Source organism: Xiphophorus hellerii, chromosome 14 (genome assembly GCF_003331165.1).
Source record: "Xiphophorus hellerii strain 12219 chromosome 14, Xiphophorus_hellerii-4.1, whole genome shotgun sequence".
NCBI classification, from domain to species: domain Eukaryota; kingdom Metazoa; phylum Chordata; class Actinopteri; order Cyprinodontiformes; family Poeciliidae; genus Xiphophorus; species Xiphophorus hellerii.
In genome coordinates, this window is record NC_045685.1 from 2,064,598 (window position 1) to 2,082,443 (window position 17,846).

Below are 17,846 nucleotides of genomic sequence, written 5' to 3' on the forward strand. Positions count from 1 at the left end.
TGATGGTTATGGCTTAGAGATTCAGTGTAAACAGTAATGCCAGAATTATGAAAAGTATGCTCGCTACTATGAACTCAATATTTATTTTATTCCTTTTTATTTTGCATCAATGCAGCATGGCATGGAGGAGGAGGTCAGCCTTCAGGTCAGCTGCCTGTTGGTTCTTGTGTTTTACGTAGGTTCTCTACGGAGTTCAACCCGGCAGCACAGGAACACCATGGTCACAATTTATTTATTTTTTTCTGATGTAGCTACCAACAGGATGGCTTCTACAAACATCTGAGAGAATGGGTCACTATCAGGAGTTCAGTGGACTCCTGATAGTGTCCACTGAACTATCAGTGGACACTATCCACTGATAGTGTCCACTTGTACCAAGTCATAACATTTCCTCACTAACAAATATTTTACAGCCAATCTTTAGAGGTATTATAACAAAAATGGAAGGAAGTGAGAACAAAAGCAACTCAGCCAAGGAAGACATGTTTCAGGTCTGCTATAAAACAGGACAGTTATTCAAATAACATGAGTGATAGTGGTTGCAAAGCTCAGGCCTTCCCTCATATTAACACAAACCATCTACTGTACAGAGCAATTTTACATGAAAATATGATGCAATAACAGAGGGGGCAGTTTTTAGAAGAAAGGAATAAAGAAAACAGGCCTGCAGGTATAGACATTCACATTCAGAGTGCAGAGTGGTAGAACACAGGAGAAAAAAAAAACAAAGCAGCACATTTGTACCTAATTAAAAAAAAGCATGAATAAAAATACTAAATTAATAGAAGGCAAAAATATATTCTGTAGCAAAATGTTACAATTTTCAGGTTAAAGGGGTATGCATGAAAAAAACAAAGGGATGGTTTGTATTTCTTTACCAACTGCAGAGCCCAACTAAAATGATTCAAATAAAGAAAACTGGAACCATGGACAGAAATCAGCAGTCTGTTCGGATCATTTTGAAATCTAGAGAAAGCAGTTCATTCTCTACATGAACTGCAGACTACACTGACAGTCGTTACATGTCTGTGTAACAACAATTCATACTAATCAGTAATAGAATGTCCTATTACTAAACATATTTATTAATAGCAGCAATAAGGTCCTGGCTTTGAATTCCAACCAGTCTTCATGTTCTCCCAGTGTATGTGCGGGTTCTCTCTGGGTACTCCGGCTTCATCACACAACCCAAAAATATGCATGTTGGGTCAATTTATCTTAGGTGTGAGATGTCTGCTTATGTGGCTCTACGGTGGACTGGTTTTCTGTGCAGGACGTCCCCCACCCTTTGTCCAATGACTGATGAAGACAGAATTTGTTGTGGGGATCATTGTGAATTAGAATAAAATATCCATTCACAAATGTCAGCACGAAACTGACTGCATGACTACTTAGAAAGTCTAAATTCAGTCTGTACTGAATTTAAAAAAAATAAAAAAATCACCAAGATGCTTTATTTTTTTTTATTTGTTTTGTTCAACTACATAAGCTTCACCACGGCTGATTATCTTTTCTTGCTGCTTGTAGAATACTGTTTAGTCTGCTCCATTGTTTAAAAAAAAAAAACAAACTCAAAAGTGATTTTCTTTTCTGGTCAGAATGCAAAAAAAATTATAATTTGATTCATTTTACTGTTTAAATCTAACATGGGACATGGGGAGCAGGTGTGGATGCGCTACTAACCTTCTAGAAATCTCTGAGGTAAAGGCAATGATCTTTATTTTCTGGGGAATACACACAGGCATGTCGGCTTTGCTCATTTCACTAATCAGTAATATAAATTATTCAAGTAAGGTGAAAATGTCAGCTCTGTATACACTGTGTTTTAAATAAAAAGAAAATAGCTGTTTCCATGTGCTACTACACAGCATGATGTCACATCTGTTCCTAATTTAAATAATGACTGAATAGCCAGGAAATATATTTTTAACACAAGTTCTATATAAACATTGAACACAGCGAGTGAAGTAGATTAAGTCACATGAATCAGTTTTAGGACCCAATCTATTGTTTTCTTACTACCACCTGCATCCTGACCCATTGTACCCAAACACAGACTTGTTGAAGCTAGGTTATTAGCTGCCTGTTTTCTTAAATAATTACATGTTTTGTTGCATATCACTTGTACTGAACCCAAATCAATGCGCTTGAGAATTAGTGTGGATACATTTTCATCTAGTTCATTTCGAGCAGTTTTCTTTCAAATGGTTTGACTATCCTTAAAACCAAAGAAGCAACTCATCATCATGCCACACCCTGCTGCACTGCTCTGTCATCCAAACACCGTTGAGATGAAATTCTTTCAAATGTTCAGCCCTCTTGATCAACAACGCAGATTTTCATACAACTCATAGCTAAGCATGGGGTGTGCAGCTTAAATCAGAGATCTCAGCAAATGCAAGCACAGTGATGGAGAAGCAGCCACTCCCACGGACACAATGAGCTGTCAGTCAGTGCCAGAGAAAAATACGCATCCCCTGCTTTCAGGCTCCTCCAGACGGAGTGATGTGAACAGAACTCATGTCTTATAAATGGAAAATAAGATGGTAAAATGATTTACTTCTTTGGGTGTCAGAACACAAATTGAAGAACCATCATTGCGCCTTTAAGAGGATCCTCCCTTCTGCTCAGTAACAATACATCTGCAGTGCAGAGCAGCGCGACAAACCTTATTCTATAAATTATCAAGTTATACATTAGTTAACCCATCCACCAACAACTTGCATAGAGAAATATGACGCAAACGTGTAAAGCCATGTGTTGGGATTCATATTCCAATTCGGCTAGCGTCATATAAACCAAGAGTCGAGTATTTTCCTCACATCTCTCCTTTTGTGTCTGATGCCAGCCTCCTTTGGAGCTGGGACCAGCAGGCTCTGCCAGCCCACAGGTCTGGTTGTCGTAATGCAGGTCTCCATTAGTTAGAGGTAGAATGTAGACTTCCATTAAATGGTTAAACTCGTTTTCCGCCGTAAAAATGTTTCAACGTGTGACATAAAAGTAACAGAACTGCGAGGGGTTTCCCTGTATAAACGACTACGGGGCGTTAAGTCTGGAGGCCGTAGCTACAGCCTATACTGAAGATGGCATCCGATTCACAGCTCCGAGTAAAGGGCTATTTCGGTGCTTTAAAAGAATCTGGAATACGTGTAAGCATATGAGATTCTTTAAAAGCACGCTATGTAAAATGCACAAGATCTTTTTTTTTTTTTTTTAAATGTTACTAATTTAATTCGGACGACTTAGGGAAGTTAAGGGCACTGCATTAGCCAGTTTCTTGAAGAGAGAAACTGGAAGTTACAGAGTCAAAAATCGACTGAATCAGTGTGGTTTGATCGCTAAGCTAAAAAATGTGTCACAGTCAGTGCTGAATATGGAGCTACGAATCGGATGCTAACTTCAGCACATTAATCATGTGGCGAACACGAATCGAGCAGATATGTTAACAATCACAAGTGTCCCCCTCTGCAAACAGCCCAGATAAATTAGACACACACAAGGATATAAGTGCTTATTGTGCTGAAGGATCGATATTGATTTAGTGTTATGCAGTAGAGTCAAAACGTATGTCAATAAACAGCTTAGCTGAATTCAAATAGCACACCTTATGTTTAAATTAGAATGCAGCAATCTAACTTATGTGTTAGTCAAGTCTTACCGGACAGTTTTGATTCTTTGGCTGCAGAATTCTGTCCATCCGTAAAACCTTGCGACGATGATATCTGGGAGGACTGAGTATCCATTTTAATGAAGCTGAACACACAAGCAGAACCGTGGCAGTGAAATGTCTGTTGTCTAAGGTAAAAAGAGAAGCTTCCTGTCCTTTTTAAAATCTATTTGTATTGTGCGACCTGTCCCTAAGAGTGGGTCTCTGCTCCGCACCTCACCACTACGACTGAGCTCTGAGGAAAGAGCGCAGAGTAAGAATGAACAAGGCAGAGGAAAATTATGGAGGAGGGGTAAAAAAAAAAAAAGAGGTTAAAAAAAAAACATGTCGGCCGAGATGCATTCAAGGTCTCCCATCAAGCTCCACTTGTCTCATGTGTTATCTTTAATATGGCTGTTTTTATGTTGTAAAGCAGAAAATCTTATGATGGTAATAATTACTGTGACTAAAAACTTTTGTCTCCACGGTTAATTAGGTTTGACATACATTCTAAAACTTCTTCAGATTAACCAATTTTTTATGGAGCTCAAATGTTCGACACCAAGGAAAAGCAACATAGAGAATATTCCTGAACAACATTGTCAGATATAGAAGATCTTCATAATAACGGGTTTTAAAATGGACAACCCGGTCCGAATAAAATCTGTTTTGTATTTTAGACGTCAGACAGACGACAGGACACATTTTAACCTAATATCAAAGTGTTGCATGATTGTACCATATAAACATAATTTATATTAAGCTTTACTAATACATTTTATTAGCATGAAGAAAATAATTTTCAGCCATTGGGGCTGTGAATCATATGTAAAAGTGCATAAGTTTTCATGTAAGTCTGTTACCCATTATGTAATGTTTACCTTTGTTCTTTCTTGAAGCTATTTATGTCATAAAAACGCTATGCTGCCCCCTACTGTGTGTTACTGCGACCTGCTCAGAAAAACTACATTTCCCAAGACAAGCATGGGGGACCAGAGCTAAGATTTACAAACATAGGGATAGGCCCCGTCGCTGTTCATTTACGTGACATGGAGCGCGCCGTATTGCTTTGAGATCTTCTAAGATTCGCTGACGTCATGAGTCGTACGCACTCTGAGTAATTTTCGGGCAGACTGAAGTGCGCGGTAAAAGAAGAGGGACACAAACAAAAACATGTGGCTTCCTCTATGAGAACACGGGTGAGTAACGTCTTAAAACAGAGCTAATACCGACAGTTGATAATAGCTCTCTAAGTTACTGTAGCGGCCCAGAGTGATGATGTATTTTATTAAATGATGAGGATGCAAGTGATCCCAAAGATTAGTTTAGCTAACTAGCAGCCTGGTAGCTTGTTAGCTGGTTTCGAGCTGTGTAGCTACTGTTTGTCCAGCAGCTATTATACCTTTTTGATATGTATATATAATAGTGCGCTTCCTGCTTTGGACTGCTTGTATGGGTTGCCTCCTGACTGGAAGAAAAAAAAGTTTAAATAAAGAAGAAGCTGAAAGAAAGCTTAAAGTGATCAATGACTCAAGCCAGTAAAGTTAGCTAGTTAGCCGACGTCAATCGGCTAGTCTGGTAAACACATTTATCTAACGGGTTACGTTGTTTTGTAATGAACGTCCCTGTGTGCGTCGTTAATAATCCGGATATGCTGTGGTAAAGCAATCTGAGACTAAATAGGTTATGATTGTCAGCTCGGCGCTGAGTGGTTGAGTGTAGCGGTGGGGGTGCCCCGCCCACCACTGCACTGTTCCATCTTCAGCCAGCTGCGCTCATAGAAGCTGGGTTATACAACGAGCCAAGCAGCTTGGGCTAGGATCAATTCAGTTCATTTTATTATGTAGAGGTGGGAGCCTTGTTTACCACTGCTGGCTTATTTAAAAAAGAAGCCAGTATAGTTTTCAACAATATGTTTTCGTTGTGGATCGGTAGTGATGGGTAAATGAGGCGTCATGAAGCGTTTCGACCCCTAGCAAAACTGTATTGATACTGTGTCGATACTGTATCACTGAATACTGACACCTGCTGGACATTAAAACTCCCTACCGGCAACGCAGTTGACAGACTGATTTGATGACCTAGTCTACACAATAAGATTTAAGTCATTATATTGTATATTATAATATACAATATAATATTGTATATTATTTTATTGTATAATATACAATAATACTTATTGTATATTATATATTGTATTATGTCACATCTTCAGTTAAATTCAAAATATATTTGACATTCTTAGATACAGTCAATAAATAATGTGAACATGTACCATAAAGTGAAAATTTAAGTGAACGTGTTTGGAATGAGGAAGCTTGTGGACTGGGTTTTTTTTCACAAATTTTCATTAAAAAAAAGAGTTTTTTCAACATTTCGAAATTTAGTCTGTTACGCTTTTTTGACACAACTTCTCCTGCTGTAGAAAAATATGAAGTAAATGATACATTTATATAAAATAATTTATAAAATGAGTAATTTGTAGAATGGCTGTATACCTGAGTTTATCCTAGGTGTATCTGGGACTTCATTCTGATGCCTGGCCCGATAATGCCTCAGCATTGAGGAGGTGGATTTATTTAAATAAGACAGTTCTGTCAAACATATGCAACACTTAACCTGTAGAACATAATACGAAAGTAAACTAAGAGTCAATTTCAGCTGAATTTGGACTCGGATAGATCAATTAGAAACTGAAAAGAACCGAATGAAACAACAACGAAGTGATAACCAATACCTTATTTTCTGATGTAAGATCAAAATGGTCCTAAATTACGAAACCTTTCGTTTCCCTTGAGGCTGCTCCATAGTTGATGCTGTACCATACCTAATTTACTATATCTCTTGGTATTCATAACCTTCATACTTTTTATAATATTCAGCTTTTTATTACTTTTTCACCCCATGGGGGAAATCGCTCCATCCTGTGGCATAATTGAGAATTACAATATAAAATGTCTGTTGTGTTTCACAGTGGATGTTTTAGGTCCTGCCTATTAATGACAATCAATCATCCAGGTTCAGGGCTGTCATGGAGGACACAAGGCAGTGGCCATTTTGAATTTGGACTGTTTAACAGCTTTTATGCTGTTTAACACCTGGGAATAATTTGAGCTATTGACATTGTTTTTTTTCGTGCTGCATGTGGCATGTTTTTTGTAGTCACCGTGCTAAATGATGTCCCCAAACAAATGTCGATATCTCAGGAGCCATAAAAGGTTTGGATTTCATTCACCCACCGTTTTTATCAGAAGGAATAGGGGAATGTTTCTGTCTTTTTCAAATTTTAGGTTTTACATGAGTTATTTTACATTGCATAGAATATATTACCGGTACTGTAACTCTACGTGCAAGTGGAAGCCTAGATGCACCCGTTAGTATTTTAGCTACTCTTTGCCTTTTATATACGTAATTTTACCTTATAAACTGCGGTGACCCTACGGTTTAGGTTAGGAACCACTGTTCTCCAGCAATTTCTAATACTGTTTAGGTGGAATTTTTCCATTATTCAAAAGCTTTTACTCCTCTTCAACAGTTTTCTGTTATAATAATCCCATGTAGGCACTTTGCAGGATTATAATTTGTTCTGGTGGGTCTGCCTATTTCTTGCATCTGCAAGTCTTCAGCAGTTGATCTCAAACATTTTGGCATCTTCAACAAAAGCATTCAGCATTTACACTTGCATTTTTTCCTTTCTCCTGTTTGTAGTAGCTGACTCATTCTTTGCGCCTGTAAGTTTTCACATTTCTGTGTTTGGGATTGTTATCTTGATTTTAAATTCATGCATGTGTTATCTTCAGGTTTGTTTGGAGAATGTCCCAGTACATTTCTCCATTCGTCCTCCCTGCAGTCATATGAACTCTAGCAGGACCTCATGTTGTAAGATAGCCCTCACCCTGATGCTCCTTTCACTTCTAGCATGGTGCGTTTTGGATGATGTGCAGAAACATTCATCCTCGGAGCAGTTTGTGCAATAATATCTAAAGAGTTCAGTTTTTGGCCTCATCTGATCCAACTCTGTTCTCCCAGTGTTTCACTGGTGGTAAACGCGTATCTATCATCAACCTGCTTTTCATATTTACTGAGAAAAATGATGACAGGTTAAATATTTGATTGGTTGGTCGACTTCAAGGCCCCAGGTGTAATATGATATGAAAGGAGTTTTAGAAATGACTGTAAATACCCACATTTATGTTTACAAACAGAGATGATATTTTTCATGATAGTTGGTATTTAAAACTGAACCAAATGTCTTTTGCAACGAAGACGGTGAGCTCGGTTTAATTCTGCTTTCTGTGTAAAAATGTTCTGCATGTTTTCCCTCTGCAGGGTCACTGTGAGCTGAGGATGTGGATTGACTTGACTTCTTGCTAATATTCACACTGCAAGACAGGAGACGCTGATTTAAGTTCGTACCGGAAGCCAGGATCATCATGGGTTTGCACTCAACACAGAAGAAGTTCTTCCCCCTCAAGGGGATCGATGGCGTGGTCCAGCTGTTTGATTCCGAGCTCCGCAAGTCAGAACCAGACCTGGCTCTGCTCTCACTGGTCCTGGGTTTTGTTGAACACTTTCTGGCTGTGAACAGGGTCATCCCCATTAACGTTCCAGGGGTCCGCTTCGAGCCGCTGGAGCCGGACTGTCCCACGTCCTGCTTCCCCACGGTGGAGCTGGGAATGATTTCTGCACTGTACGAACGTTTCACAGCTCAGATCCGCGGCGCCGTGGACCTGTCCCAGTACCGCAGAACTGCCTCCGGGTCCAGCAGAGAGCTGGTGAAGAAAGTGTCAGACGTCATCTGGAACAGTCTCAGTCGGTCGTATTTTAAGGACCGAGCTCACATCCAGTCCCTGTTCAGCCTCATCACAGGTACAGCTTTCAAAGGTCAATCCAAAGAGGAAACTCTTCTGGGATGTACTCTGGTGGGAAATGTTGGAAAGGAAAAACCTGTGGTTTGATTTATTTCTATTATTATTTTTAAAAATATACTTTCCCTTGTGCTAGTGCTTCTTAGGTGAATATCAGTCATTTCTTTCACTAATTTGGTTCAGAAAGGAAAATAATTGTTCAATAAATCAAATCTTATTTACAGAGTACTTTTCATACAGTCTGGTGTAACACACAGCTTTAGAGGTTCATTCCACACTGTACTATATTTATTTCAATGAATTTCGATGATCATGCCTTGCAGATAATCACAACCCAAAGTTGAGTTTCTAATAAAGTTAGAATATTACATCTGATCCAATAAGGGATGTACTGTTCCAGAACTGTTAACATACAGAGCATCAAGGACAGTACGTTCACAGTGCTTTACTTTCCCACAAAGCACTTTATTATGGATTCAATGAGCTTATCCTCTTCAAACTTCCAAACATTGTGAAAAACGTCTGGTTGAAAATCTAGCAAATTAATTCAAAGTAGTAATGCCAAAAAACCCCAAAAACCTTCACAGTCTTTGCTCAATGTTTTGTTGAAGCAGCTTTAGCTGCAGGTCTTAGTAATGTCAGCACTGGCTGGTTTTGGATATTATTCTTCTCTTCTGATCGTCTTCAGTCAGCTAGATTTTCCACAGGTGGACTCTCAGAAAGAACAGGATGCACCTGATCACAGTTTGAAGTATCTTGGCAATGGCCTGTGAAAACGTAGGTTGTTTTGCTGGCAGCCTTCGGGTCACCAGCCGTGTCGGGTCTGCTGTCTGTCGTCTTCCTCTGGACAACACTCCATAGATTCTCTGTTGAGTTTAGGTCAGGCAGGTTTCTGGTGTTACCATGGTGATACAAGCTGGTATTGGTGCCTTCGACAGTGTTACTGTTAGCCCCTACAAATTCACCCTTTTATGCCATACTTCTCCTTCCTCTTAACCTTCCAATAATATTCTTGGATACAGCACCTGCCCACCACTACCATGGAAGATGAATGTTGAAAAACGTCAGTTGAAAGACATGAATAGCATTTCATATCACAAATCTTTTATTATTTTTCTACTTCTCAACTTTTCTAAACAACTGAATTCTGGGTTTCTATTAGTGTCAGTAGTTGGTCCTCAAAACCAACTGAAAGAAATACTTCAGATATGTCACTGTGTGTATTTCATCATATTTTGAATTGAATTACTGAATTATATTAGCTTTTAGATCATATTTTGTTCATTGATACTGATGGATGCTGACAGAAATAGATTGGCTGTAAAAATGAAGTGAAAGTTGAACTCTAACATTTGTCCATCATCGTCATTTCCTTTCAGTTAAGTTCTGTTTGTCTTAATGTCACCAGTTCACATTGCATGTAATGTATTTTTATGATGTAAAGCACTTTGAATTGCCTTGTTGCTGAATTGTGGAACAAATAAACCTGATTGATGAATTATTATTTCTGTGAACCAGGCACCAAGCTGGACAGCTCAGGAGTGGCCTTCGCTGTGGTGGCAGCCTGTCAGGTGCTGGGTCTGAAGGACGTCCACCTGGCGCTGTCCGAGGACCACGCCTGGGTCATATTTGGGAAAAATGGTGAGGAGACAGCAGAGGTCACCTGGCATGGGAAGGGCAACGAAGACCGCAGAGGGCAGACGGTCACGGCTGGAGTCAGTGAGAAGGTTAGTCCAGACTGAGTCGGTGGAGCTCCACAGGGAAACGGAGACATGAGCTGAGCTCACATCGCTGCTCTGTCCCTGCCTCTGTCAGAGCTGGCTGTACCTGAAGGGGTCCTACATGAAGTGTGACAGGAACATGGAGGTGGCCTTCATGGTGTGTGCCATCAACCCTTCTCTGGATTTGCACACGGACAGCTCAGAACTCCTGCAGCTGCAGCAGGTTAGCACCAACACTTTGGATCTGTTATTGACTAAATATTATCTTTTTTTAATGCAACTCCCTCAAGGCTTTCAGAACAAAAGATATTTGTATATTGTGGATACTTAAATGAATTATTCAGATGCTCATCAGCATCAACATCAGCTCAAATGAGGGGTGCCGAGGGATAACTGATCTTCAAAAAGCCTGAACTGCCAATTTCATTTTTTTCCGATACCAATTTTCTTTTGTCTGCAAAGTTGCTAAATGTAGCAACAAAGTCGCTAACAGTTAACCACACACGTTGAGACGTGACCTGGTGGGCGTGTCTGTCAGTCAGACCTCTCTCTCAGCAGAGCAGAAGGGGAAACTAGCTGATTTACAGATCTTTATGGAGGAAGATAAGATCAATGGACAGGATCAGTTTCTCATGTAAGATTGGATTAGACACCCTTACACATACACTCTCTTCTCCCATACTTTTTCCTTCCACTTAACCTTCCGCAAATTAACCTTAAACTTAAAGCTTAATTTAAGTATAAATTTATACTTAAATTAACATTTTATTTATTTATTTTTTGCTGTTGACCAGTGTTATAAACAATTAGGCATAGTTCTTAACCTGGCAGCTAAGAACTTTTGTCTTCCATTTATTTAGCGTTTCTGTGTCTTTACCACCAAAATTTGTGACATGAAAATGATGGAAATGAAAACCTGAACATAGTCTATTGTATAAATATTGTGTAATTCTTGCCATGTTAATAACTTAACTGAGGAACACAACTGTTTAATAGGGATTCATCAATAAATCGGCTCCAGTTTCCTTTAAGTTCTGAGATTGGCTGATGCATACATGAGAAGTCAGTCTTATCTTCCTCTGCAAAGGTCTGAAAATCAGCCACTGTCCTCTTTGCTCTGTCATGTGAGAGGTTTAACTAACAGAGCCACCCCCCAGGTTAAGTCTTATTTAAACTTATTTAAGTATAAGTTTATACTTAAATTAAGGAAATCTGGGTAGATTTATTAATGCCCCTAGTTTTATCCTGGCCAGTTTTTCTCTCATGGAGTTGTCCTCAGACAATAGTGCTGCAATAACACAGACCATTAGCCCCAACCACCTTACTTACTGCTGCGGCAACAAAACCAAAGTTAGCTTCTAATTCCAGAATGCCTAAGGAGTAGAGTTTAGATCGGACTTAAAAGAATCCAACCCAAAGAAGCCATGCTGTGATGAGAAATGATGTTGGCCTTTACTCATAACTCTGTATTTTCATTTTGTGGCACAGAAACTTCTTTGGTTGCTGTATGATCGAGGGGACCTGGACAGGTGAGCCTGAAATAGCAAATGAAAACCAGTTTAGTTTTCTGTCATAGCCCTGCTTCACTGTCTCTGCTTCACTGTCTCTGCCTCCAGGTATCCCATGGCAATGGGAACTCTAGCGGACCTTGAGGATCAAGAACCAATACCAGGAAAGGAGAACCCCCTGCAAATTCATCTGAAGGTACGTCCCTTTACTGTGAAGGGTTCCTGCTGGCCACAAATCAGCAACTAGAGACAGGAGTAGAGTTTGATCAAGAGTTTTTTTATTTGTTTTGGGGTTTTTTTTCCCCAGCAGAAACAGTAAAAACAATGAGTTGTGCCGAACTTAACATTCAGCTTTCAAGCAGCGGCAGACTTCCCTTCTGCCTAACTTGTTTCTTTTCAATTCAGTTTATTTACGTAATACTAATTTACAACAAATGACATCCGACGGCACTTTACAAAGAAAAAAAAAGTTTCACACATTGAGTTTCCCAAAGTTGCAGCTTTTTTCTGTTCTTTGCAAAAAAGCTGAAATTTGTTCAGCCGGATGGAGAAAAATCCTGCCCTTTCTAAATAGAAAGTTGGGTTTGTTGTGTGATTGATGTTGCATGTTTGTGCTTTTTCAGGCTGTAGGTTCTGCTCAGAAGTTCTACAACAATGAGCACATCTACCCCTACATGTACCTGGCTGGGTTCCACTACAGACACAGGAATGTGCAGGAGGCGCTGAAGGCCTGGGCTGAGGCAGCACAAGTCATGCAGGAGTGAGTTCACACCACAAGGGATGGGAGGTGGGAGAAGTTTAGAACAATAGAAGCATGTCAGCGTAGATTACTGTAGACCGAAACACAAGCTGATGTCCTGTCAGTTTCTGTAAGACATTATATGTCTCTACTGCAAATGTTCCTCAGTGCACTGCTGCTGTTCATGAATCCTCATACTTTATTATCACTTTACTTGATTTATGAGACATGGATATATACTGGCCAATCATAACACCGAGTTACAAAAAACTATATTTTGGAAGTTGTCTATGTTTTTTCAACTGAATTAGGACTATTTTGCAACACTGAATCCAAAAATGACATCTATTTTTCTGTCAGATCAAGTTTTTATTCTAATTTGGTTTGGAGAAATTTGATCTTCTGACTAAATTGATTCCATTCTTATGACATTATCAGTTAATATTTCTCATCCTGGGGCGTGCTGTGGTGGCGCAGGGGGTTAGCACGCCCCACGTTTGGAGGCCTTAGTCCTCGACGCGGACGTCGCGGGTTTGACTCCCGGTCCCGACGACCTTTACCGCATGTCTTCCCCCCTCTCCTCACCCTCCTTCCTGTCTGCCTACTGTAGAAAAAAATACAAGCCACTAGCGCCGCAAAAACTCTTCGGAGAAAAAAATGGAAAAGATAAAAATAAAAAATTCTCATCCCAAAAAGGTTGTAGGAAAAAAAATTGTTTTCCAACAGAGTGTAGTTAAATGTTACAAACTTGGATTTCTGTAGATTGAATAATAAGCACTGATAAATGTAAGTACATGTGAACTGAACATGACGTCTTCATTGTGTAAAATTCTCCGTCTCTGTTCTGTCCTGATGGAATCTCTCCTCCTGCTCATCACTCATTGATCAGATTCTCCAGATGTGAGAACAAGTCCTGCATTTTGATGCTCATGTTGCTCCATAGTTCAGAAAGTTGACCTGATTGAGCAAAACCAATGGGATTTTAGGATTCAGCACATCAACATGACCCTAAAACAGTAGAAATACCCAGATATTTTATTTATTTATTTTTTGCTGTTGACCAGCGTTATAAACAATTAGGCATAGCTCCTAACCTGGCAGCTAAGAACTTTTGTCTTCCATTTATTTAGAGTTTCTGTGTCTTTACCACCAAAATTTGTGACATGAAAATGATGGAAATGAAAACCTGAACATAGTCTATTGTATAAATATTGTGTAATTCTTGCCATGTTAATAACTTAACTGAGGAACACAACTGTTTAATAGGGATTCATCAATAAATCGGCTCCAGTTTCCTTTAAGTTCTGAGATTGGCTGATGCATACATGAGAAGTCAGTCTTATCTTCCTCTGCAAAGGGCTGAAAATCAGCCACTGTCCTCTTTGCTCTGTCATGTGAGAGGTTTAACTAACAGAGCCACCCCCCAGGTATTAGTCTTCACATATGCGGTTAGCAATAGTCACCTCAGCATTGCCAGCTTAGCGACTTTGTCACATTTAGTGACTTTTCAGACACAAAAGGATTGGAATCAGCAGGTCAGGCTTCGTAAAGATCAGTGATTGACCAGAAAACTTCAGTTGGTGCAGCCCTGGTAGTTATCCCCTGCATGAGCTTTGTGTTGCAGTGCAGCACCTGTAAGGAGCAAACAGAAGCATTTCTGGCTTAGAGTAACACACCAAATATCAGCTTTCATCATCTTCTCTAAAAGTCTGTAGTTTCTGATGATAAATGTTTTATTGTTGCCTTGTTTTGCGGGGGTTATTCCCCAGGGGTGTAGTGTGTTTGGAATAGACTCGGTTGGGTGTGTTCTGTAATTCTCATGAATGTTTGTATAAACCTTGTGGGAAGTATTTCCTTCTCTAGTGGATTTGTAGACATGTTGGTGGCATTGTGTCGGTGCAGTTCTGAGATCTGATTATTTACACCATGTTTGTGAAATTCCTCTAGCTGCTTTGTCATTTCTGCTTTTAAGGCCTTCCTGAGGCCGTGACTGCATTTTTAGCTATCTGCGTATGAATAATTATGCACAGCAAACACTTAAGTGACGTAAATGGGCAAGAAAATTCTGACACCTCCACATTTACAACAGAACATCTGACAAATATGTCCTAAAATGAGCTCAAGCAGTGCATTTACAAAGCAGGTTCAAAGTTCCACCAGCAGGTGGTGTAGTTCTGCAGACATAAATGAGACTGCATGAAAAGCCTTCAAATTGTTGCCCGTTTCAAACCGTTTCAGTCGCCCCACAGTCAGGTTGTTACAGAGAATTTCCTCTCAGTGAACACAGGGTGGTAGTAGAAGCACACCTTGTTGGTCCTTCAGATTCCTAGAGTTTTACCCAAACTATTCAGGCTGTTTACCTGTTGCCTTATCAGGCTAGAAGCGGAAAGTGCCGGCCTGTAGCCTGTCAGGTGGTAGAGCAGCTCTCTATGGGGATTTTCTGTTATCACACTGCTACTAACAAAGCCCAGACTGTTGAGACTCCTGGTGACTCTCGGCCTGAAAGGACGTTGTGTGATCCAGGAAGCATTCAGCTTGGCATCCCCACACACCCGTTCATGAGCTGTGGCTATTAATACCAGCACACACACACACACACACATTCTCCTCCCAGTCCATCAGCTTCCTTTTCCTGCTTTCCCATTGTCCTCTGCTGCAGCGCACCCTTACTGCACAATCACAGGGAAGTGTGTGCATGTGTTTCAAACATGATGATGGTGGAGCTCAGATCTTATCGAACTGATCCAGAGCCGCAGTTAGAAATGGACGTCTGATCAGTGGGGGGTTGGTGGGGATAAATCAGTTCTTTCATTTCCTCAGATGAATTAAAGCACTTGTGTTGCTGCTGCAGGTACAACTATTTCCGTGAGGATGAGGAGATCTACAAGGAGTTCTTCGACATCGCAAACGACGTCATCCCCACTCTGCTGAAGGAGACGGCTACAGCTGACGGTCCTGGGGAGGATGGAGACGGGGCAGAAGGGCCCGACAAGGTGAGCACTCACTGCTGCATGTAAGGGTTAAAGGTCAAATTTAACAGAGAATTTAAACCTGCATGAGATCCATCAAATTAGACTGGTCTGAACTGGAGAACCAGCAGCTGTTAGTGGGATTCCTTTGACCAGGTGTGTTCCTTCAGGAGAACGGCAAGCAGATGACGGCCATCTCAGCACTCCAGGACCCAGAATGCTTTGCCCACCTGCTTCGTTTTTATGATGGCATCTGCAAGTGGGAGGAGGGGAGTCCCACCCCGGTTCTTCATGTGGGCTGGGCCACATACCTGGTCCAGTCTCTGAGCCGCTTCGACTCTCAGGTCAGGAGCCGCTGCTTCTAAGCTACAATTAATGTTTCTTTACTTTTTCCATTTTTCATTTAATTTTTATATTTTTACATTTATTTTATTATTATTTTTATAATTGACTGTTGCTCTTTCTGTGTTCATTGCTGTGTGGAAATATCAGAAGTACATCATAAAAAAAACGGCTTGTTTTAAACTGCCAGGTGCGTCAGAAAGTGTCCATCATCACCAAAGAACCCGAGTGCCAGGATGATGACGACCAGTCGAGTGAGGACCCCCGGGAGGGCCGGCGGCGGGGCCCCAGGAGGGAGTCCAAGCTGGAGGATCAGAGCTCCTCCCCCCCCACTGCCCCCACCTCTCCACCCAGCCAGCAACCTGCAGCAGCACCTCAGCCCAAGAAGGTCGGGGACGGAGCTTTTCGCCGTCGCTCCTCTCAGGGTCTGCGGGCCGGAGAGACAGACGGGACTCCCAAATCCCCCAGCTCAGAGTCCGTCTCCTCCCCGTTGTCCCAGCAGCTGGCCTCGCCCTGCCCTGCCGGCCCCGTGGTCGTCTTCCAGAGTGAGAAGATGAAGGGCATGAAGGAGCTGCTGTGTGCAGCCAAGGTGAACTCCAGCGCCATCAAACTGCAGCTCACCGCCCAGTCCCAGGTCCAGATGAAGAGGCAGAAGAGCACCCCAGCAGGGGACTACTCCATGTCCTTCATGAAGCGCCAGCGCAAGTCACTGTAGACATGCTGATTGTTGAGGAGAACGGAGGGAGAGAATACTGTGAAAACCCTGTGGGACACTAGTGGTCTTCATGTAGGTAACCATCTCAGTTTACATGTGTCATTCTGAGCAATAGATTTGAGTTGCACAGATGACGAATTAAACATCACATATCGGAGGAAGTGAACATTTCATCTAGTTTTAATTTAAGAAGTGAAGTTAGGAGAAGAGGCTGGCTGATAGTTTGGAAGCAGCCTCTCATTAGTTTGTGTTTTAACTGACAACTTGTGGAAATTGTCATTTATTTTTATGTAGAAGCCAAAGTGATGGAGAACATCAATGTAAAAATAAACCCACCCACCCCAATAAGAAGAACCTGTTGTTGACTGAAACCTTGGAAATGATTAATTTAGGATAGTTACTGTGTAACATTGTCCACTCTACTCTACTGACAGCTTCTTTCTTGCTAGCTCTATGTTGCCTTATTTGGTTTTTGTTGTTTCTGAAGTAGGTGGCCTTTAGTTTGAAGAATGCCTGAGCTCAGCCTGATTCTGTTCATTGGAGAGACCATGCACTGTTTCAATGGAGCCCCACTGGGTCACTCTGCTACGTCGTTTTGCTTGATAACTTGTGGTTCTTTTTCTTGTATCTACAAGTAATAAAGACCTAAAAAAAAAACAAGAATCTGTCATGATTTTCATAAAGTCATAGTGCTTGATTTGTTTTATTGACTCACCGATGAAACACATTCAACCCCTTTAACTAAGTAGACTTACTAGGAAAATGTACAATCAAATGAACAGCAAACATGAACAACACAAATAGCTCAACACATCACTGAGCATCAGTCAGTCTAGAAATTAACTTAGAATTTTGCCATTGGCCTTAATTTGCAGAGTGCATTATACAATAAATTAATCTACCAGTTGGAGGCGTTCTGTAAACAACTCAAAGACTAGTATCATTAGTAAATAGATTAGGGGGCCGGTATATTGAAAGGAAAACTAGTGATGGAATTCTGTAAATGAGTGATTAGTTAGAGTTGGATCCTGAGCAGACGATCAACAGCAGCAGCACTGCTACATGACTCCAACAGCAGGAATGTAACACACACCTTCACACACAGGTTGGTCTGGATTCCTGTCACCAGCACCGTGAGTCAGCAGGACATTCTGCAAACTCAAATCCTGAACCAGAAACCAGGGCAGTGGACGACCTGTGATATACTGAAACACCTCAAGAACTGCATTCACCAAGACTGGACAGCTTTCCCAGAGATCTGCCCTGGAACCACAAACCATCAGATCACAGAAACACAAACAGATGAGATAACAAGTATCATCTGTTTGCCTGTTAACA

General features: G+C 40.9%; 2 protein-coding genes across 5 annotated transcripts in view; one reads left to right on the plus strand and one right to left on the minus strand.

The window, feature by feature from the left end:
- rtn3 (reticulon 3) overlaps positions 1–3,974 on the minus strand; it is a 29,888-nt gene extending 25,914 nt beyond the window's left edge. Inside the window, exon 1 of one of the 3 annotated variants that reach the window (XM_032583194.1) lies at positions 3,659–3,974. In XM_032583194.1, the coding sequence (XP_032439085.1) occupies positions 3,659–3,743 (85 nt within the window). In that variant the 5' untranslated portion in view covers positions 3,744–3,974. The remainder of the gene's footprint in view (positions 1–3,658) is intronic. The other 2 variants (XM_032583196.1, XM_032583197.1) reach the window with 2 other exon arrangements.
- Positions 3,975–4,749: 775 nt separating this feature from the next.
- On the plus strand, positions 4,750–17,162 carry men1 (multiple endocrine neoplasia I). 2 transcript variants are annotated; one of them, XM_032583227.1, is made up of 10 exons: positions 4,750–4,845; positions 7,976–8,515; positions 10,033–10,241; positions 10,330–10,458; positions 11,724–11,764; positions 11,852–11,939; positions 12,367–12,503; positions 15,334–15,475; positions 15,622–15,795; positions 15,984–16,508. In XM_032583227.1, exons 2-10 carry the CDS (start codon positions 8,080–8,082, stop codon positions 16,506–16,508), a joined length of 1,881 nt encoding a protein of 626 aa, XP_032439118.1. In that variant the 5' UTR covers positions 4,750–4,845; positions 7,976–8,079. The 2 variants fall into 2 exon arrangements, with proteins under 2 accessions (XP_032439118.1, XP_032439120.1); XM_032583229.1 differs by lacking the exon at positions 4,750–4,845 and having other exon boundaries at positions 8,080–8,515; positions 15,984–17,162.
- Positions 17,163–17,846: the final 684 nt, after the last annotated feature.